Source organism: Mustela putorius, unplaced genomic scaffold (genome assembly GCF_011764305.1).
Source record: "Mustela putorius furo isolate JIRA1106 unplaced genomic scaffold, ASM1176430v1.1 tig00537227_pilon_pilon_pilon, whole genome shotgun sequence".
Classification (NCBI taxonomy): domain Eukaryota; kingdom Metazoa; phylum Chordata; class Mammalia; order Carnivora; family Mustelidae; genus Mustela; species Mustela putorius.
In genome coordinates this window covers 36,025,438-36,048,208 of record NW_025422368.1, presented here as the reverse complement: position 1 = coordinate 36,048,208, position 22,771 = coordinate 36,025,438, and the positions used below count along the sequence as shown (strand labels likewise).

Sequence of the window (22,771 nt, the reverse complement as noted above, 5' to 3'; positions counted from 1 at the left end):
GGATTGCCTTGGTATTCACCGGACTGATGGTGACTCGATGGGTCCCTTTTGCACACGGCCCAGAGCAGCACTCCGGTCGGTTCCCTGGGAGGGGGTTTCCGCAGCGTAGGCTTCAGGGACTGGGCTGTGGGAGACATTAATGGGAAGTGAAAAGAGAAACTGTTGCCCTTCACCAGCAAGGCTGTTTGGAGTGTGTGACTCTTCTTGTATTTAGGGAAAAGATTACTCATGAGTATTTTCTTCCATAGAATATAAAGAACCTCAAATTACTACTTGTGTCCCCCACCCCCTTCTCACCCGCCTCCCTCCGGTTCAGTGAATCTCTGCAGACACTTCAGCATTTTACTCTCATTTCCCCTCCTGAGTGGGATTCGGTTCTGTATTTGCTCTGGCATTCACACTTCCAATAAGCTACCCCATCGTTTTTCCTGTTTCTGACTGAGCATCTTCTGCTCTGTGGTCCACCTACGACCAGGCTCCTTCCTAGGCCAAGCTTCACTGGAACCTCACACTTGGATCCCAGTATCTGGTTGTACCCATGCTGTTTGTGTGAAGGAGGGGAAAGGGAACGTTCTAGTAAGAAGTCACTAATCACTGTGCTGTTCCTGTTCAAAGGTGACACCTCTGATGATAGGAAGTAAACATTAAGGATTTTTACCGGTTCAGAAATTGAGATCTTGCAGAACCATCTCAGGGCCACTCCCATTTCACTGCAATTCCAGATATGTTTTCAAGGTCACTGGAAAGAGTGGGGGAACCTTTTATATCCAAGGACCATTTGAATAGGCATTACTTCTTGGCACAGTTAAGAGGCAGAAACAAAACCTTGAACTCGTTAGTGGCTGTCTTTTAGTCTCAAGATCATAGAGCAGGAGCATGCTACATGTTCTTATTTTATGATGACACATTTTTTTTCTAATGTAAAACTATTAAATGTACAAAACAAGAAGAACTCTTAAATGCCCTTCTCTGATGAGCCCAGCGCCCATAGTTCTTTCTTGGTGCCCTACACGATAGCCTGCTTTAGAAAGGACTTCCCCAGAGCTCAAGGAAGCCAGCTGCCGTTCTTCAAAACTAGACTTTGCAGGGGAGCAGCCACCTGGAAGACAGAGCCAATAGTCATGCCCAGAGGCCCTGGACCTTCTCCAAGAGATCTGAGCTATTTGTTCCCTTGTCCACCAGGGAGGAAAAGCAGCCCATCCAAGTAGACCAGACAGTTCTTTCTGATGCTTAAGGATGAAAAGGTGACTCTTTCCAGGATCCAGCTAAAGGGCTCTTTGATAGCACACTCGAGTCTCCTTAGCAAGTTTAAGTAACTTACTGGGGAGACCGAATCTCCTCTTAGCAAACCCTGACTCCATTGTATTTGAACTATTAATTCATGCAATATAGTTTTAAAGAATGAAGCTCTGTTGAGCTTCTAGCCTCTTCCAACATGTTTGTTATCATTTGGTCTCAGGACTGCTTTCAGTTCTTAAGAACTATTGAAGACCCCAAGGAGCTTCACGCATATGGATTTTATCTATCTATATTTACCGTATTGGAAATTAAAACTGAGAATTTAAAAAATACTTACTGAAAATAGTAAGTTAAGCTTATATTAGCATTAAGTATCTATTTATGAATATATCTTCCAGAACAACAAAAAATTAGCGAGAAAAGTGGCATTGTGTTTCATTTTTGCTAGTCTCTTTAATGTCTGGCATCATAGAAAATGGCTGGATTCTCATGTCCACTGCAATATCACGTGTTATATAGCTTCTAGAAAATCCACTGTATACTTATGAATGAATGAGAGTGGGAAAAAGTCAGTAACCTCTTAATATTGTTATGAAAAGAGTTTTTACTTCATAGACACCCTGAAAAGGTCTTGGGAACCCTGAGGGGTCCCGAGATCACACTTTGAGAACCACTGTTCTAAAACACTTGAATGATATATCAAAGATTTCTCATAACAGCAAAATGAAATAAAAATATAGACTCACAGGCATCCAGAAAGATCCAGCCTGAGCTACCCTCTTAACCTAAGCTGCAGCCCTCCCTTTGGCCCACTTCTGGTCCTACTCAGAGTCCAAGTACCACCCCCGCCAGGAAGTTCTAACATCAAAAAAGTAGAATGAAAAGGCAGAAGACCTTTTATCCTCACTTTGCCCTCTCATTCCCAGAGGCTAGCCTGATAGTTTCCCAGAGGCTAAGTGAATTGTTCTTCCTGGAAGAAGCTTCAGGGAACACTTCATTATTTGGCAGCTCTCAAAGGTCAAGCCCAGCTCTGGAACATTCTCACTTCAAAAGGACAGTGGGTGACAATCAGCTCAACTGTGATGCTAAGGTCCCCTCCAAAGCACACTGATATCTGTCATGACTCTGAGTCCCGTGCGTGTTTCAGGCCACCAAAGAGCCTCAGCTTTAGGGCATCCCTGGGATCAAGACAGCGTCAGGGGCTGGACAAAGAAGGACCCAGCACCAAGACCTAGGGTCCATTGAAGACGTAAAAAAGGATTTGTCTTATTTTGCCTCTAAATAAATAGTTAATTGGATACCACACTTTGGTACTTATAAATCTTGAGCTTTAACTTGGGATTCAGAGTTGAACATAAAGGCTCTTCAGACATGGACCCTCAATTTTATTAACCATTCACAAAGCTTTTCCCTTTATTCCAACTGTCTAACTGACAAGACCTTCTCCTCTCTCTCTCTCTCTCTTTCTCTCTCCCTCCCTCTCTCTGCCTTGCTCTCTCTCCAACAGGCTTGCAGCCAGTTTACTGGAGCAGGGATGACGTAGCCCAGTGGCTCAAGTGGGCTGAAAATGAGTTTTCTTTAAGACCAATTGACAGCAACACGTTTGAAATGAATGGCAAAGCTCTCCTGCTGCTGACCAAAGAGGACTTTCGCTATCGATCTCCTCATTCAGGTGAGAGTCTGGACCCCTGACACGTGCTCAGCAGGGACAATCTGTTAGCCGTTGGTTGGTCTTTGCTACCACTCACCGTGCCCAAGAAATCCCCACAGTAGGCCACCAGGAACACAAAGACGATGACCTCAGCTTAATAGAGGAAAGAGCCTGCTGATATAAGTCAGTCTGAGGGGAAAAGAGGAAGAACTTCCAAATCAAGGGGAAAATTTGAAGGTTGGGAGAAGAAACCTACTTAGGACCTACAGACACTGGGACTTAAGGGATCTAGTTGTGGCCACCAAATCAAGAAGAGAATGCATTCCAGCCCTTTCACTCTGCGTTGCTTCTGATTCTGAAACGTTTGAAAGAGGTGCTTAGGAGTGAGTTTGGGTGGTGAGCTGCTCAGTGAAAACCAAAGACAGAAGAGAAGGGGCTTGAGCCCTGCTAAGGTAGATGGAGTGGGAAGAACAGACATGAGGGAACAGGAGGTAAGGATGGGGGAAGAGGTGGAGATCCTAGGAGCTACGGCAAGCTTAGAAATAAACTCAAAGGGCTTCAAGTGACGCCCTTTGAAGTACTGAATTGTGTGAAGTGTTGCATCTTGTAGCTTATAGAAATCCTGCAAAGTGCATGTGGAAGACTTCTCAGGCTCATGTAACTAGGCAGTTTTGTCAAAATAAGGGCCTCTAAAACTCCATGGGAAGATTCGATTCAGTGAAGAGCTTTTGTACCTGCAAAGTGTATTGTGGACCTAGGTAAGACTTCAAATATGCTTTCTAATTTCATTTCTTAAACATTAGGATATTTAGAAGATAGTTATTTGGGAACTCCATATGTGAACGTGGACCTTTGGTCTGGGATTTATACCCCCTGAGGGGCTAGTTCATCAAGTACCAACAGACCCCCCCTTCTCTCTAGTCTCATTGTGGCCCATTTTGATGTAACTTGTCCGGCAGAGACTCTCTTTGTCTTGACAAAGGGCAAAGATCCTGCATGAGTTCCTGGCATAGCTCCAACGATGTTCAACCCTTATTTAGTCCTGGAGGCCTGCCAGAGGTTAATAAACTAACCGTCACGAGGAAACGTCACCATCACAGGGGGTGAGATAAGGATACAGACCAGTGTCTCCCCCGCTTTTCCCAATTGCCGCAGACCGTTGATATGAGGAAATGATAAAGGGAAGTTTCCCCCAGAAGTAGAGATGTTATTGAAACTTCAAAGTTCATTATCTCTGAAAAACAGATCACTTTTGAGGTTCTGCCAGGGAATGGTGGAAGACATACCTGAAACATTTTGTCTCAAATCATTGATTCTTTCTGTCGTCTCCGAATAAGAAAACTAGAATGACCATAGACATAAATAAAACTAACCTCAAAGGAAACGAAATAGTTCCTTTTAATTTAAAGCAAAAATACTTCCTTTGTCTGTTCTCATGAAAACACAAAGGTATACTTAAAGGGGCAAAGTCACCTCTCTGGAGAAAAGAATCTCTTAACTCTTTTTAGTGTGTTCCAGAAAAGCCATTCATGTAAGGCAAACAGGGGAAGACACAGTGATGCATTTTGATAGGATTTGACTTAGCCCTTCACCTGGCTTTCCTCTATGAGTCTATAAGTCTCCCCACCGCCCCCAACATATCTCAGGTACTCCTTTTTGTTGCTGATTTATTTTTTTCCCTAGTGACCTCTGTCCACTTTAGAAACCAGATCCTCTCCGCTCAAAGCTGGAAGCAAATATGGGCAACAGCCTCCCAGTCGTCTCTTGCCATTGTCAGGTCTCTGCCAGAGTGGGCCATGCGGAAGGTGGACAGGATCCCACGGTCCAATTAGAGAGAGAGGATTACATTGAACCTAAAGGTAAAGGAAGCTGTAGCGGGAAGAGAGGTCAGGTTACGATGGAGCTTATGAAAGAAGGAATGAGTTCATGTGGTATAGGAAAGATGGGTAGAACTGAGGAGGTCCGGGGAAGAGCGTTCCAGGTCCCTGGAGCAGCATCAGCTTAGTGATGGTGAAGTAGTCCATCTGATGAAGGGAAGAGGCAGGAGGCGGGAGGCCAGATGAAGTCAGTGCGCTAGGCTGGTCATGGGGTGCTTAGGCCCCAGTTAAGAGGCAGCAGAAATTCACTTGGTGAGTATGTACTGAGCAAATCCATGCTCCAGTTATAAAAGTATGGGCTAAGGAGGTTCAGGGATAGCAGAGGTGATTTTTGGCTGGCTTGTCAAACAAAATCTCCAGGGTGTGGTGGTGGAGCCAGACTTTGAAAGCCTGGAAAGGCAACTGAAGGCAGAGGTAAGTAAAGGTGTTAAAGAAGAACTGTATCAATTGGTGTAGAGAATGGAGTTCAGAGATAAGGCCATGCAAACTCGATCCTCTGTTTAAAACACTGTACCTCATCACTCATCACCCCTGCCCAGCTTGTCTGATTGCCGTTTCATATTTGACATTTTGCTGACCATTTCCAGGAAAGCTTTCCCTGATTCGATCCCCGCTTTCCTGACTGCCCCCTGCCTTCCTCTCCTCCACCTCTTCCCACCCCAGCCTGGGATAGGTGCTGTTCCTCTTATCACAGAGCATACCCTAATTCCGGCATGGCTCTTCACACACACACACACACACACACACACACACACACCCATGTTAAACGTGATTGCTTTCTATTCCGCGTCCCTCTCCTAGAGTAGGAAGTTATTTGGGCAAGGGCTGTGTCTTGTTAAGCTGACTTGCTTCCAGCATTTAGCACAGTGCATGGTATCCAGTTGGTGCTCAACAAATATTGATTGAATGATGACCCAACACATGACTCCATTGAAGCCCAAGTCAAGAAGTTTGAATTTTATTTTGCAGATAGTAGGAAACCACTAGAAGGTTTTGATCAGGGGAATAATAGAATTGGAGCTCTCCCTTTGGAGCAGACCTTGGCCATCGGTGCATGGGGTGGACATAGGGTCCCTAAAAACAAGAGACCTAGTTAGAATGTTCTTGTGACAGTACTAATTTGGAGAAACTGAAATCCAGAACAAGATCAAGGAGAGTAAAATAATAGGACTTCAGGGCCAGAATGATGAGCTAAGATGAGGAGCTCATGAGAAGAAAGGGCTAAGACTCATTTTGGCCAAGGGATGCTACGGCATTCAAAAAGACATGCTCTGTTCTGCAGTTGGAATTCTGAGACCAGAGCCAGGCCAGAGTGGAGAAGAGTAGATGGGAGCATTATTCCCACTACATTGAGCTGGGAGTAAGAGAAATGTATACTGAAGGTGATTTAATTAATGCATCTACCAGAAAGCATGGACAGAATTTCAAGGTGATACCTGCCAGTGGTGACTGCAAGAAAACTTAACCATAGAACAGGGGGATGCTGTCAGAGGGTTTGGAAACAGAGCCAAGAAAGAGTTAAGAAGACCATCTCGTGATGTGGCCACATAGCAGGGTAACGAAGGCATGATCTACCTGCCAGCATTCCCCTTAGGTAGAGACAAGGTATAGATAGAAAATCTTTTTTAGCTCTCAGATGCACATTTGCCACTATTTTTCCTGACGTGGACTTTCTGGTTGAGCATTTGATGTCATAGATGTCCTGAGGCCCAGGTTCTCTACATGGCTTCTCCACAGGTCACAATACTTCATTGGCCCATATTTTCTTCTTCCATAAAATGGAATTTCTACCATATGGATCCTGACCTTCCTTCTACTCTTAGCATTTCAGCCCAGCTTCAAGCATGAAACAGTGTTCAGCTTCTGTTCAACAGCACAACCTCCTAACCCATAGGCAATGAATAAATACTTTGATCTCCTTCAACCTGTATGCCCTGTAAAACTTATACTTCACCCAGTTCTTTCTGTTTTTCTTTGAATCTTTTTTACTGCCCAAGATGAATCAGCAGCAGCTTCGCACTAGTCATGGGGCTGCTGAAATAAAACAAAAGTATCTGGTTGCCCCGTCACCATGAATGGATGTTTATAGCTTCTTCCCAGCCTTGTTTCCTGCCTGGCCTCCCCCAGAATTATGCTCTCTGTATATGGAAATAACATTCTCCTCAACACAACTCATTTCAAATGTAGAGAGGAAGGAAGGGGACCCAGTGAATTATGATTACCTGAAATGTTAATATGTCTTAGGTCCAAATATGGTAGCCTCTCTGAACTCCACATTCTTTGGCCAGTTTGACAAACTGCACTTATCTCATCCATTTCCAGGACATAAGTTCTCCATTTTCAACTCTATAATAAAGCAGGGAACATGCAGAATGTGCTTTAAGTAATTATATTATCTCCAAACTGAAGATCTTAAGGCTGAAGATAAATGGAATATTGTCTTTGGAATATCCTCCCTGTTAAAAGATGTAAGATGGTGAATTCATAACATTTGCAAAGCTAAAGGATAAATGTGAAGTGCCTGTAACTTTATAAAATTTTACGTGTACAGGATAATTTTACCTACTCTTTGAGCTACTAAGCAGTTAGTACCTTAAATGGCCTGGGATGATTTCAATTCAAAGGGGTATTTGATTATTTGACTACTTTGAAACTTGAGAAAACACATGAATAAGAAAGAACAGACAAATTAGTGTTGATATTAACTCTTATTTAGAGTTATCCAGTATAAGACATCGAGGTGGAATGGATTTATGTGTGCATTTTTTATGAGAACAACAGCAACAAAATCCAAAAGTTATCTTAATTTAATTCATATTAGACTATTTGTTGTTGCCAAAACATGGGAAATAAGCCCATTTTCAAAGTTCCTTCAAAAAAACAAAAAATGTATAATGGGTTTACTAAGTAAATCAGTCATTTAACATGCCAGAATGTAATTCTGTGAATTATTTCTTCCCTCTCCAATGCACCAAAATCTTTGTTTCTGGGAATATGCTTTGCTTGTGACCTTCAAATATACTGAAATTTTCTTTCAAGGTTGAGTGAAAAATACTGATCTTTATCTTCTTAAAGTTCCTCCTTGGACCAACTTGCTTTTTCATTTCTATTAAGCAATGGTAGGTGCACTTGCTGGGTTGAATGTCTGGGTCAACAGGCTATTTTAGAATCAAGGTGCAGAATCTGAGAGGATGGGTCACAGAGGAGTGTGGGAGTTGCAGCAGGCATGACCCTTGGTTGAGATACCCAGGATTGGCTCTTTCTTCTCCATTGTCTGTGAATGGAGCAAAAAAAAAAAAAAGGAAGAAAAAAAATGTACACACATCAGAGAAATGCTTAGATAGGTCAGTTACAGAAAGTCATTTAATTTCTTAGCACTTCGCTTTTCCCATTGGTGAAATGGTGGTGATGACCAACCCCTCTGCCGTACGGTGTGATATTATAATGTCTGAAACATACTTCCTTTAATATGGCGCATGCTTATTTTACAATATTCCTATTTCCTCACAGGCTTATTGTTTTGTTTCTCTATAGTGTCTCTTTAAGTTCCGCATCCAGCTAAAGGCAGTTGTCCTACGGTATCTCTTTCCTAACTGGTTTATTCTTGTCTTAAAGACAATATTCAGATTTTCCCACAACCAGCTCCCTTTTTCTCAGGATCTCTGTGTCTCAGACACAGAACAAGCTAAACCCCAGATGCTTATTCCTAAGTAGAAGACTAGCTTATGTTTGTGGTTACAGAGGCACTCTGTATTTAACAAAAAGGCCTGTCATTTCATCAGCCTGCAAAAGTGAATTGAATGGAATTTTCAGAAAATAAGGTTAAACAGAGATGGAAAACCAAGCATTTGCCCAGTTGGAGGAGCCTGTCATGGCCACCAGCAGGATCTCCCTGGGCCAGTGCCTGCCTTGACATTCTCACTGCTGAATTTACCGGAAGGACCAGAGGCCTTGGACTTCATCCTGAACATCTACCATGGGCAGAAAGGACCCAGCAGAGAGAATATGATGACAAATCTGAAACGTATCTCTCCCACCCTCGCACTGTTGTTTTGTTTTGTTTTGTTTTGTTAACAATTTGGTCAAAAGGAAATTAAAATCTGAATTAAAACAGGAGAGAGAGAGAAAAGAGAAGAGTGTGCAAATTTAAGAATGTATTACTTCAGATAATCTTCACATGAGGTTATGTGCACAGTAAGTCATCACCTGAGAAATGCAAATATTAAGAATGTTAAAATTCTGCTTTCATCCTACTGAACTTGAGAAGTTAAACATAGTGAAACCCCAGGGGAGGGGCCCCGGGTAGCCCTGTAGGTGATGCCATGCATAGGTCCAGCCTTCGACAGAACAGGGAATGCATAAGAACTTTAAAAGTGATCAGACTCTTTCACTGATAATTCCATTTGAAGAAAGTATCCCAAGGACACTGTCTAATGGCGGGGGTAGGGTGGGGATAGATGCCCTTAGCAATCCTATTTGTAATTGTAAAAACAGGAAGTGCCCAAGCCACCCACAGTATGGGACTTGCTAAAGAATCTTGGAGAATATGCTGTGGCTTGATGACTATTCATCAATAGTTATTGGTTATACAGGGGCTTGCAGATCATGTTCGGGACCTAAAGGTTATGATATAGACAGATAGAACTGTTTTAAGCAGAGATTGGCACAACAAAGGGCAAAGGGGAAGAGTGGTTGTGGGCAGTTGACTTGGCTGGCATTCAAGAGCAATGATGGTGACCTGAAGTAAGATGGGATCAACAGGGAGAGAGGGAGGATGCCAGGAGCATATAGAAGGCAGAGTCTGAGAGTCTTGGTGACTGATTAGATGTTAGATGAGAGAAGTAGAGGAGTTAAGTAAACATGACTCCTGGGTTTCTGGTCTGAACAACTGGGCATTCACTGTACTAGGAAATACCATGTGGGTTGTAAAGACTTTCACATTCAACATATTAACCGTGTGGTATCTGTAGGTCATGCAAGAGGGAAGTATCTAGGAGATAACTGAAGGTTCTAGAGTTGAGAAGAAATGCCTGGCCTGAGTAGATTTAGCGTGGATGGGCTGACAGAGGCCATGGGAGTAGATGAGATTACCGGAGAGAAAGACTAGTGGGAGACCAGGAGCCTTACTGTTACAGGGTTGGAGGAAGTTGAAAGAAAACCAGGAGGGGTAGGAATGTCCCAAGCCATGAAGTATTTTAGAAGGAGGCTGATAGTGAACACTACTGATGAACGTTGCTGAAAAGCAGAGTCCCCAAGTACTGACCATTGCCCTCTGGTTTGACCACGAGGAGGTCAGCAGTAGAAGCAGAGGGAAGTGGCAAGAATAGAGTTGGACAGCTCCATGGCTGAGCTTAGCTGTGCTGGGACCAGAGAACCAGGAGGAGTACCTGGAGGGAAAGATGGGAACAAGAGATGGGTGTGTGTGTGTGTGTGTGCAGAAAACAGGAAAAACTGGACAATGTTTAAATGCCAGAGGGAAGAATCCCGTAGAAAGGGGTTGAAGATACAATTGTGAACTAGGAGAGAGAGAGAGAGACTGAGCTAGAAATGTCTATGTGAAATGATGTCAGCCGGGAAAACACTTTTTCAATACATATGAATGTGACTTCATGAAACTTGTATAGACGCTTTAAATACAAAAGTGTTGAAGCAAAGCAAATGGTTTCCAGATTTTTTGAGACACGTCTGTGAATAATTACCAGATCACAAGGGGTGCCATCTATTGAGCCCACATTATCGCAGACGTGGGGCTGGTGCTTGTTCATATCATCTCACTTGATCTTCATATCAGCCCTGCCAAGTCTGTGGTATTATTCTCGGTTGAGACAAAAGAATGTTTCACTAAGCGTAGAGTTAAGCCTCACAGAGAAAGAGTTTTTGCCTGAGGGCTTGCAGCTGACAAGGGGGACCTGGGACCTCTTGCCCCAGAGCCCGGGCTCTTTCCTCAGAAGGAAAGAAACCTTAACCCCACCACCCCTTCCAACAGCATCTGTCTGTTCTCAGTCTTCAGAGACACCAGGAACATTGATAAGACAACTTGTGGCAGGTTTGTTCAGTCTTGCAACTATCCGACGAAATAGATCACAATACAATAATAGAATTTCTTATTCCCAGAGTGGATGCCTGGCTTTTCACATCGGGATCACCACTACAGAATTACACGTGTGTTTAGTCTGTGGGTTTCTGTGTTGTAGAGGTGCGTGTTCATCCATGTGCGTGTGTGTGCACGCACCCGGGGGGATAGCTAGGTTTCATGGGGCCTGAAGCTTATAATTTGGGGGACACGGATGGTTTTAGGGCTCTTCCCAGGAGTCTATGCGGGTGAAAGCCCTGCAACTCACTAGCTTCCTGGGAGCCCCCGCTCTGTACATATATGTGTCAACGTGAACCATGCACGTGTGCATGAAGATACAGAGAGAAACCAACAATAGGTCTTGTCCCTTAAACAGGAGCCTTGGTTCCCTTGCAACTTTTGCAGTTAGCAGTAGATATTGCTTTTATGGGAAGACAGAGACGATTTACCACAAATCAAATGGGCCAAGAATTTTTTGACAAGTGCCTTTTGAATTCAAGCCAGTGGTCATCAGCTAAGTTAGATATACAGTGCTAGGGCTCATGCTCTTTATTTTCAGCAAGCAAATAAATGTAACTTATTTTTTAATCTTTTTTTATTCCAGAGATCTTTTTGTTAATACTACTTTTTAGATGCGCTCTTCCGTGTAGGTACGAACATTTTCAAGGGTACCCAGAGAACAGCCTTGGGGCTGGAGGGAATAGGAGGCAGTAGAGATGGGAGAGGATGGGAGAGGGGGCACGTCTTTATTTATTTAGAAAACTGTTGTAGACAAGACACATGCTCTGTGTTGTTCCAGAGCCAAGACTAGGAACTGAGGTACACGAGTTTGCAGGGGAGGCCAAGTTCCAACTCAACAGAAGAACTTTCTATCAACTAGAGCCGTCCAAAAATGGTTTGCTTGTGTTTGTGGCCGGCCGCCCATCCCTGGAAGTACTCAGCCAAAGCTACTTCTTGGCAAGGGAAGGGGAGGCAGGGGACTTCTACTGAACACAAGTTCGAGTCGATCTAAGTAACCTCTAGAATCCTTCCTAAGATTCCAAGCTATTATCAGGCACACACCATTACTGCCAACCACACATACCCAGGCTGTGCACCGTAAGTTGGTTTCTCCCCCATAGTACTGATGCCTTTGTAAGCCAGCCACATTCCCCAACTGAGCCCCTGGTTGCTGAGGAAACATATGTCTGTGAATGGACTGATCCATCTATGGCCATCATTTACAGTCTTCAGAATCAATTTTTTCCTGGCTTGGGACGTGGGACCTTTTGCCCATGCTCACACCCATTAGTCAGCCATCCTAGGTGGCACTTAGGAATGTTATCTCACTAGTTCTCATCCCGGGCTTATGGTTTAGGGAAGGAACTGGCAGAATTCCATTTGGTTCACCCCTCCCCTGCTTTCTCTTGCACACTGAGACATGAACCTTGTCTGCCCGGCTCCCTTTGCCAGCTTTGGGATGAGAGGCAGAAGAGAGCCAGCACTGAGAGAGTCCGGGGGAGGGGGTCGCCTATCAGCCTTTCTGGGGGCTTGCCCACCAGGCCCAGGGGAAGAGTTCAGCAGGAGGGGTGCAGAGAAGCCAAGATGGGTAGATGGCCTCGATTAACCTTTGACCTTTCTGCAGGGGGAACAGAACAATGACCATGACCCAGACACTCCTTTGTTCTCCTCAAGAGACTATCTTAAGGGTCTACAGGTCTGTCCTACATGCTGTCATAATATCAATAAGAACAGTGATGATGGCAGGGAGAGCGGAGGTCACAAAAACAGTTCCTGTTTGCTGAGTTCTTGCTGATTGCTAAGCCCTGTGATGAGCTCATCCCTTCCTCACACGGATTCTATAACGCAGATGCTGTTAACATGGCCGTTTTGTAGACCAAGGAACTGAGGCCTCCAGAGGGCAAAGGACATGCCTAAGACCCTAGTCTGACTCCAGAGCCTAGACTCTTCCCCATTCTGCTTTGTGGCCTCGCTTTCTGGATGTGCTTAGAGAAATGGAAACACAAAACAGAAGTGACCTGCCTGGACTTGACTCGGCAAACAGCGGAGCTTCCGGAGCCCCAGGAGTGACCCCTGAGGAGAGGGTGGCACGTAACACGTGCAGCAAGCACGCCTGCTCTAGGGGCTTCACCACACTCCCTCGTTGAACCCACACAGCAGACTTGGAAGGTAGATGGCCTTTGCATTTCACAGGGAGGTTAGGGACATGTTCAAGGTCACCAGGCCCAGAGGGTCAGAGCGGCCTACATCTGCAAGTCTGTGTCTTCCCCACATCAGCCTGCCTCTCTGAGCGAGCAAAGTTGAACACCCTCACAGACACTAAATTTATATTTCCTGGCCTCCTCTTCCAAAATGGATGCACTAATTACTGGCCATTTTTTTTAGTAATACTAATCATCAGGAACACATTTTTCAGTGTTGCGTTCTCTCTTTCTGCGTACTACCGAAATAAAGCATTGCTCAAACCCACAGGATAAAACCCAGCGGGTGTGAGGCCATGTAAATTAAGGAAAGTTCAGGAAGACATTACACTACACCAAAAGAAACAAAGTGTTGATTAGGGACTTATTTTTGTAAGCGATTAAAATATGAATCATTAAAATAGGACTGTATTTCAGGCTCTGTATCCTCCTCTCGTCAGAGACGACATTACCATGACTACTAGGTTCAGATTAGAAGTGCTCCAAGCTTTCCCAGCTCAGAAAATGCACTCGTGTGTGCCACGGTTCTACCTTCCCTAGAACATTCTTCCAAGTCTGGAGCGGAACCCCTCTGCATCCTCTCGCTCATGTCATCATCAGGAAATGCCCAAATGACATGCTTGCCTTCAGCTCTTTAAAGTCTTCTGCTTTATTGAATCCTAATAATAAATAGTGTCACTAAGTCATACTTAATACCACCCAAACTCGAAGGTGGAGGAAGGAACAAAGTCAAAATAAAGATACCAAGGCATCTAAAGAATCACTTAGAACAGAACATCCTTGAACTTTATTCGGTACAAGGGGTCTGCAGAAAGAAAAGAATTAATATGGAGCGTTTCTCAGGTTCATACAGAATTTAAAAGAAAAAAATAATTTAGCAATAGCCCAAAATATGCAGTTAAATTAAGTTCTTAATTAAAGTATCTGTTAAAATGGCTAAAATTAGAGACAAAAGCCCATTATTTGGTACAATTGCTGATTGCATATCTGTATGTGGAAGGGCGTAGGGGGACAGTCAGAAAAGCCTGTGGTATTTTAAAGATTAATCACCCACCTGCATTTTTGAACTTGGATCTAAGCCAGAGGGGTGGGACAAGACCATGGCAGGTTTGGGGGGACTTTTTTGTGGTTTGGGCTTTTTTTTTTCCCCTAATTAACTACTCAGTGGACACTTTAAATACCAAATATATCAGAACAGAGGGCCCTAGCTCAGACCAGCCCCTACGAACCTCCTCAAGGGGCTGACATCTAGAGATGATCTTCTGGAGACGGTAGAGCTTTGGAACAATGCCTGTGTATATTTTTAAAGGAGGTAAGCATCCCAGAATGTGCCAGTTCTTTAGAGGGTATCTTCACTAGTTAGCTTCTCTGACTGGACTTGTGCATTTTTTTTGTCCTCATTCTCTTCCTGCCTGGGATTAGGGTGGGTTCAAAAGGCAATTTTTTTTTTTTCCTGTTGGAAGAGCTCTCTAAAACATTAAAAATTTTCATACTAGTGACTGCATAATCCTTCTTTAGTTAATCTGAAATGCAAGCAAAGATTGAAAAGAATATTTTTTCACAAGAATAATAGCAATAAATTGGAATCATTGAAATGTCCAGTAAAGTCTGGTGCATCCCCGTGATGGGCCCTCATTTTGAAGCTAGTGGAGCAGGAAAAAGAGAGATACAAAACTAGGACAAGCCTGATTCTAACTCTAAAACCATAGATGGATGGTGGGAATAGGACTTTTTTCTCTCAGCGATAGGATTATGGGTGATTTTTGTTTTCTTTCTGGTTTTTTTTAAAACTTTAAAAAAGTTTTTAAAACTTTTTTCATATATTACTTGCACAGTTTCAAAAGTCCAGTGAAAAAAACAATCACATCCCTCCAACCCTCTGAGTGTCCCCCGTGTGCTCAGGGGGGTGGGTAGCACGTGGACCTGGCTCGCCGTACGTCTTCAGTCCAGCACCACCCAGAGGGTCGAAGCTCAGTCTGTTCACTGAAATATTCCCATTGCTCTAATTCTCTTTCCTTTTTCTTTCCAGGTGATGTGCTGTATGAACTCCTTCAGCATATTCTGAAGCAGAGAAAACCTCGCATTCTTTTCTCACCGTTCTTCCATCCTGGAAACTCTATACACACACAGCCAGAAGTCATCCTGCATCAAAACCATGAAGAAGGTACCAGAGGAGGCTTTCCTTTCCTTGCGTGAGGTTTAGACAATCCAAGGGATGCCGTTGTTTATTTGATAAGTTGTTCTTATCCACGTCATTCATTTGTCCTTGAACCCACATGTGTTGAGTGCTCGCTATATAGAAGACACCAAGGGAAACGCCGAGATGGAAGAGAGGGACTCTTGGTTCTCTTCTTGTCCTAAAGAAATGAGCTACAAGGTTGAGTATCAGAGCATAGCAGTAAGTCAGTGGGAGGGAAAATTAGATCCCGGCCCAAGCATCAGGGTCAGCCTCATGAAGCAGGCGGTTCTGGAGGCTTCCTTGTGGGCCGAGGAGAGTTCTGGTGAGCAAGGATGAAGTGGGGAGCCCTTCAAGCAGAGAGAACAGGTAGGATGGAGTGAGGCCCTGAAGTAAGAGAGGCCTCAGATGAATTGGGTTATCGGGCTTATCGCCCCCACCCACCCACAACATTTGTTCTGGAAACTGTCAAACAAGAGCGATTTCTCCCAAATAGATAGGATGAAATAAATAAACCCCTGTGAGCCATTCCCCCATTTCAACAGCGATCAACATTTTGCGTTTGCAGAGCTAGTCCAAGCCGGTTATATTGCACCCAGAATGGAGAGGGCTTTGATGAAGGACAGTAATGGCAGAGGGGGGGGGTCTTTGAAAATTTGTGAGTAGAGTGTAATAAAAGCTGGGGGAGCAAGACAGACTCAAAGCCCGTGAACTCTGGTGGACTAGGGGTTCCTGCTTTGTGCACCAAAGGCAGTTTCTTACAATGTGCCCAGCCTAGGTGCCTACGTCAGATGTGCCTGGTAAGCCCCAGCAGTCCTAAAGACACCGGTAGGAAACAGAAACAAAAGACCAGACTTGAACAGTGCCTCTGGACATCATTCCAAAGCATGTGTTTGAGTGCAGATCTAGGTTCTCAAAATCTTCCTTGGTGCAGCGATGCCTCGTGCCTCCAAGAAGCGTGATGATCATTTGCGTGCTGCTGGGTTAAACAACAGACCTGGGGACACAGAGTAACACTTTTCAATGTGTCCTTTCTCTTAGGACCGGATTTCTCGGGGCCTCCAAGCCTGGTTCCTTGGGGTGTTTCCTTACATTGATTGCGCCTCCTCAAGAGCAGGGCCCATATTTTTGTTTTGTTTTGTTGTTGGCAAATTAAAAAATGAGAAGTTATTTGTTTTCTTAATTAACACTTCACAAAAGAGAGCCTGACTCCGGGCGACCGCCATCCTTTCCTTGTGCCAAGTGGCTCACAGCAGGCCCCCTTGCTTTCGTGAGGGAGAATAAACGAGTGGCTCTTGCCTGCTCCCTGCCTGTTTCTCTCATCCTTTCTTCCCCCGGCTTTACCCTTGCTTAATTTAGCAGCTGCCTCCCCTTCCCACCATCCCCCAATTCGGTTTCTCTGTTCTTTTACTCTTCCTGCCATGTACATTTCCGGCTTGCATAATAGCCAACATCTATGCCAGAAAAGAGGAGGTGGGTTTACTGAAGCTTGACATTAAGGCAAGAATCATATTATGTAGCTTGCCTCCTTGGATACAAAAGGTGTGTGATGGGCTTTTTTTTTTTTCTTGTCCTCCTGTCTCTCTCTCCTGTACTCATTATTTAAAAAAAAAAAAAGAAAAGAAAAAATCCCATTTGGAATTCCTAGTCCTCTTTTTATTCCCAAATGCATTTAGAAGCTTACGGTCTCTCACTGCACATGCTTCCGCCTTGAATTGACTCAGAAGTAGGTGTTTGTTGGTGTTCTCGTTTGCAGGAGCTAATCAATAGAGAAAGCCAGGCTGACTCTCAGAGCTACCCTCAGACCAAGTAAATACAGATGTGCTGCTTCGTGTGCCATAACAAGCTTTGTATGCTTTCGAGCGTTAGGATGTCAGTGGCGGTGACTCCGTAGGTAAAAGGATGATGCTAATGAGACCAAAGTCAAGGGCTTCATCACCCTGGGGACCAGTGAGCTCAGCCTCAGAGCCGGTTCTTAAAAGTAGCGTGTTCTCAGAGACCATTCTTTAAAGCCATCAGCCAGGACTCAAGACTGGAGAATCCATGCCTGTTTAGACATGGCACATTCTCTCAGGTGAGCAGGTGGACACGTGAGAAAGGAAGTTTAGGTCTTTGTTGGATGGTATCAGCGGAGAAGAGCTGTGCGGGGCACGGAGGTGACATGCACAGGCCACCTGTCACCCGACTACCCGTGATGACAAGGGGACCCTTCAGAGAGGAGAATCAGCCAGTACGAGGTCCCTACTTCCAGAAACCTCCACCTCATTCCTTTTTCTCCACCAAAAAGAAAAACTATCCAGCTCAACGTGACCGGTCTGTAGAATTAATGCCACTTCCTTGTGAATGGTAGAACACTAATATGGACATTTGTGAACGTACAGAAAGATCCTGGGGGGAAAAAAAATCTGTAACGTGAGATTATACACATTGAATATGCTGTCCCTTGGGGTCTGTTCCACATCACTGGGGGCACAGTCCTTTGTAAAAGTGTGTTGCCACTGACCTGACACAGAGCTAATATGACAGGAAGGAGAGCAGGAAGATTCCAGAGGAGAGCAGACGTGGCCCCTCATTGACCTGACACAGAGCTAATATGACAGGAAGGAGAGCAGGAACATTCCAGAGGAGAGCAGACGTGGCCCCTCGGCGGCCTGGCCCAGTGAGGCATGCGGAGGGACGTGTGCAAAGACAAAGCCTCATTTACCCCCTTCCCCGCGACTGCCCCTCATCACAGCCGCTGACTTAACCAGTTCAGACCTTCATCATTTCACAATGGTAATTGAGATCCCAGTCCAAACATATCTTGTTGAATCTAGCAGCAGTTCCCCACGCAGCCCCTGTGAGTACCTGACATTGAAATCTCACGGTCCTCTCAGGCAGCCGTGTGGCAGTGCCCGGAGCCAGGAAGTGGCTTCGAGGCTCCCCTCCAGACTCTGAAGGGTGAGGTGGGCTATCCCACGAAAGCCAGTTACCCTTTCTTTTGTAAACAGTCATTAATCTCTGTGTTGTACACGATTCTGAAACCGTGTGGTGCCTGGGGTGCAGCAGTCGTCCACTGACCGCCCAGGTCTAGGAGAACCAGCATGGGCACCCTCTTCCCTAACTGACTTTTGAGAATAGAATGCAGTATTCTACAAGGAAGGCAGCCTTGGAATCTCTCACCCATACCGAGCCACTGTGGCAGGGAGACAGGATTCCTCCAGCAGGTAAGCTGGGCAATAGGCACAAAGCAGAACCACCCCAGACCACCTGGCAGGCACAGTCAGCTTCGATCATATTTTTTAAAGGATGGGGTTTGGAAGTTGGGAAACCAGGCTCGAATCCTCTATTCTGCCAGAACAAAGCGTAAGGGCAGACTTTCTCTTCTCTGGCCCTCAGTTTCCCCAGTTGTGAGACAGGGGTTAGACCAAATGTTCTCAGATCTCCTACACTCCCAAATCCTACATTCCCTCCAAAGTCTGGGTCTCTCTGGGTGATCGGAAGATGAATGGACCCATTCTCTACCTACCATTAGGGCCTTGGGCAACTAAAATCCGGAAAATCTAAAGTGTGTTTCGCTTGGTGTTGCTCAGAATCGGTGAAACATCTCTTCCGTCCTCCCTTGTCTCACCTTCCTGGGACCTGCTGGTAATATTACCCCTGTTAGTGGTCAAACCAAGACTGGCACCATCCCTTTATCTCATGACCGAAATCCAAGTGGATTCCTTTTCTTTTATTGTTATGCCTCATTTTATCTGCATAATATGAATGAGTTAGATGTTAGGTAGATAGTTTTATAGGAAGGAGACAAAACCAAAAAATGATACTGTTTCTTTCACCAAAATGAGGAGGTAAAACATCTTTAGAAATTACAGATCAGCAAATGATGATAAAATAAATATATTTTGTCACCCACAGTTATAATATCAACTGCTTTTGACACCTTAGATTCTAAAATCAGTTACTTCTAGCTCCTTTGGAATAATTACAAGAAAGGTTTGGCCCCTAAGTATATATTCGATCTCCAGTAGCCCTACTGGTGTTAAAGCTACTTGCATATGATTCCCTAAAAGCTCACTGAGCGATACAAAATATGTTTCCAGTTGAGCTAGTCTCCAAATGGGGCCAGCTCCACAGAGTTATCCTGTCGGACTGGACAGGCTCCAGTCCATAGAGCGAAGGAACAAGAGTCGTGTTGATCCTATGCTCTCATCCCAGGACCCCTGTGGGGGACCCCCTTATAATATACATCAGCTCTCTAGACACACCCTCTCATGTGTCTATCTAAGAGAGTGGGAGGTGATTTTTAATCACTTTCATTTGGAAATATTCACACACGCAGTGTCATGATTGTTTCTGCAACAGTGGATACCCTTTGAAGACACATGTGTTGCTCGGGGGGGAGCTCTGTCACTTGGTGGACATGGAAATCATAAGTGAGATGATAGTGAGAACCTTCAAGCACCAAAACAGCAGACCTCAGTTCTCTATCCAGCCATACATGGAAATGGCCCAGAGAATAGAGGAGTCATTTCTTTGTGGGGAGCAAGGAGGTGCCATGCATTCTGCGATAGCCCAGGGATTTTCATCTTTGGGGTTGCTTTATTGAGGGAAATGTTTCCCCTCCATCCCCAATCCCCTCTATTGCCAAATCCAAGTGCCCAAAGACTGCTTTGGAGGAAGGAAATCTTACACAATTTTAATGAGATAATTAAAGAAGATGAGGTGTGTGGATTTGCTTCGTAGGAACAAAGTAATAGCTAATATTTATGGTGTGCCAGGCCCTGTTCTAAGCTCTTAGGTGTCCAGATCACTTCATCTTCATAACTACCCTATAAAGAAGGTACTGTTATCCCTGTTTTACAGATGAGGAGACAAAAGCTAAGAGCCTCCAGATCACACAGCTACCGAGTAGCAAAACTGAGACTTAGCCCTGGGTCCACTTAGCTCTCATGCCCATGTTCATTCCATTGCAGCAGGAATGAGCCAACCAAAATAACATTTTTGTTCATCTGTTTTGTGCAAACACCCTGAAAACAGGACAAAATACAGAGCAGTGAATGGAATTGGGGAGATTAAGAGGCCAAGCCAGGTCCCCTGACCAGGGTGTGGTATGGCAGATGCCAGCAAACCTGCTTATAATTTTTCTGCCTCATGGTACTGGAACCTGGCAAATCTAAACAGACTAGCAAAAAGGTCAATTATCACTTTTTTAAAAATTTATTTATTTCAGGGTGTCTGGGTGGCTCAGTTGACTAAGCCACTGCCTTTGGCTTAGGTCATGGTCCCAGAGTCCTGGGATTAAGTCCCATATCAGGCTTCCCCTGTTCTGCAAGGAACCTGCTTCTCCCTCTCCCTCTGCCTGCCACTCCCCCTGCTTGTGCTCTCTCCATCTCTCTCTCTCTCTGTGTCAAATAAATAAATAAAATTTAAAAATTTATTTTATTTATTTGAGAGAGAACTCACGCAGGGGAAGAGCAGAGGGAGAGGGAGAAAGTCCCAAGCACAACTCTGTACTGAGTGTGGAGCCCAGCACAGGGCTCGATCTCCCAACCCCAAGATCATGACCTGAGCCGAAACAAGAGTTCAGACGCTTAAGCAACTGACCCACCCAGGTGCCCCATCAAAGATGACTTTGGAGACACCAGTGTACGTCTGCCATTCATAGTGTCAAAAACTCATGCTGATTCGGAGTGAATTAACCCACTGTGAATCTGTGACTGCCTCTGAATGAATGGACTTACGGTAAAGAAAATACTTCAGCCCATGAGAAATGTGAGTTCAGAGTCTGGCACTGGCTTCTGAGAGCAGAGGCTGTCCTCCCCCTTGGGAACCAGCTGGGTGCTGGTCACTCCTTGGGAGCTGATCCTTCAGTATAGCTGCTAAAGAGACACCAGAGTAGATAAAGTTTGGAGCTGATCCAGGCAACCTGTTACAGGTGGTTGTAAAAACTTCCTTGAATCTCTAGTCTTGCTGGGATCATATTGACAATTAAAGTGTCAAGGAGGGGGACCTGGGTGGCTCAGTCAGTTAAGCGTCTGCTCTTGGCTCAGGTCATGATCCCAGGGTCCAGGGATCAAGTTCCGCATCAGGCTACCTGCCCACTGGGAGCCTGCTTCTCCCTCTTCCTCTGCTTGCCGCTCTGTCTGCTTGTGCTCTGTCTGTCAAATAAATAAATAAATAAAATATTTAAAAAAAAAAAAAAAAAAGTCAAGGAGGCCATTGGCCGGGCTTTGACATTGATGTTAGTCTTATAATGCACGATGGAACCAGAGAGCATAATGGGGGTTGTGTGTGTACACGTGCACACACGCTTTGGGTTCTAATCCCCGCTCCCCCATTTACTGGCTGTGTGACTTTAGGCAAGTTACTTAACTTCCTTGTGTCTCAGTTTCTACCCAGAAAAGAAGGATAATGTCAGTACTTTTTGAATGTGATTGATACAAGAATCGCGTTAGTATGGAAAATGCCCTCAGAGCAATAGCTGTCACAGAGCAAGTACTCACTAAATGTTATTCTTTACCATTATTTGGTATCTCTCACCATTGTTGGGTTGAGATTTTTTCCTTCGTCTTGTCTTTAAACCTAAAACAATATTGAATGGTGATTAAAGACACAAAACATTTCCCACCTTAGCCACTTTCAAGCTTTCGTGCAGTTCAGGAGTGTTAAGTATATTCACGTTGTTGTGCAGTGGTTGGTTTTATTTCCTACCTCCAATCCCAGTGTTCCGAACTATTCCCATTCTCGTGACCAAGTGCACTTTGTGCAAACACCGCATATGTGCGTCCTGGAAGTCGGATGGGCCCGCTGCCTACCCAGGCCGTGATACCAGGACTCTCCTTCATGGATGAACCAGGTCCCTCTGTTCCATTCTGTGGGAAAACATCAAAAGTGCCCAGCTTGGGGCCCAGCCATTTTGAAAAGGAGCAGTGTTTATGCTTTGGTACCCTGCAGTACCTGGCACACGGTAGGCCCTCCATGACCCTTTTGGGAGACGTGTGTCTCCTCTCACACGCAAGAACCCTAAGATTAACCTTTTGTGCCCACTTTCAATTCAGGCATTCTTGGATCTGGCTGGAGATAATGAGGTTCCAGCAGACTAAGACCAGGCCCTAATCTTGACTTCCTGTTTCCCCAGGGCACGAGGTACCACCACTTCCCCTCGCTCCCCACTTCTACTCCACTCTAACTCCTCCACGCCTCTCTAGGGCCTCTTCTTCCTGCCTCACTTCCTGTATTTCAGAGTCTGGGGCAGTATGACCTTTTACCCTCTGACCCTTGTCCCCAGATGTGGCATTTCATTGTGATGGGAAAGTGTGGGGGCCCTGGGTTGATGGCCAGAGCCTCTTCATCCATTAGAAGGGGGCCTCAGTGTGCTTCAGGGAGGACCCGTTCACTTTCCTGCCTCCTCTGGCTTCCTCCAGTCCCATAGAGGCTGCTTTTAGCCCAGGCGCTAGCTAGCTCCTTGAAGCCAGAAGTTTCAGCGCCAGAGATCCCTAATATGCATGACTAACTCTCCCCAGGTAGCCAGGAAGTTTTCAAGAAACTTCCTGGTTCCCCTGGGGAAGTGCT

General features: G+C 44.9%; 1 protein-coding gene across 3 annotated transcripts in view; it reads left to right on the top strand.

Annotated features, from left to right (window-relative positions):
• The window catches only part of ETV6 (ETS variant transcription factor 6), a 232,567-nt gene that overhangs the window by 184,793 nt on the left and 25,003 nt on the right, over window positions 1-22,771 (top strand). For 2 of the 3 annotated variants that reach the window (XM_045073228.1, XM_045073227.1), the window contains exons 3-4: window positions 2,747-2,911; window positions 15,071-15,205. In XM_045073228.1, the coding sequence (XP_044929163.1) occupies window positions 2,747-2,911; window positions 15,071-15,205 (300 nt within the window). The remainder of the gene's footprint in view (window positions 1-2,746; window positions 2,912-15,070; window positions 15,206-22,771) is intronic. The other variant, XM_045073229.1, reaches the window with a different exon arrangement.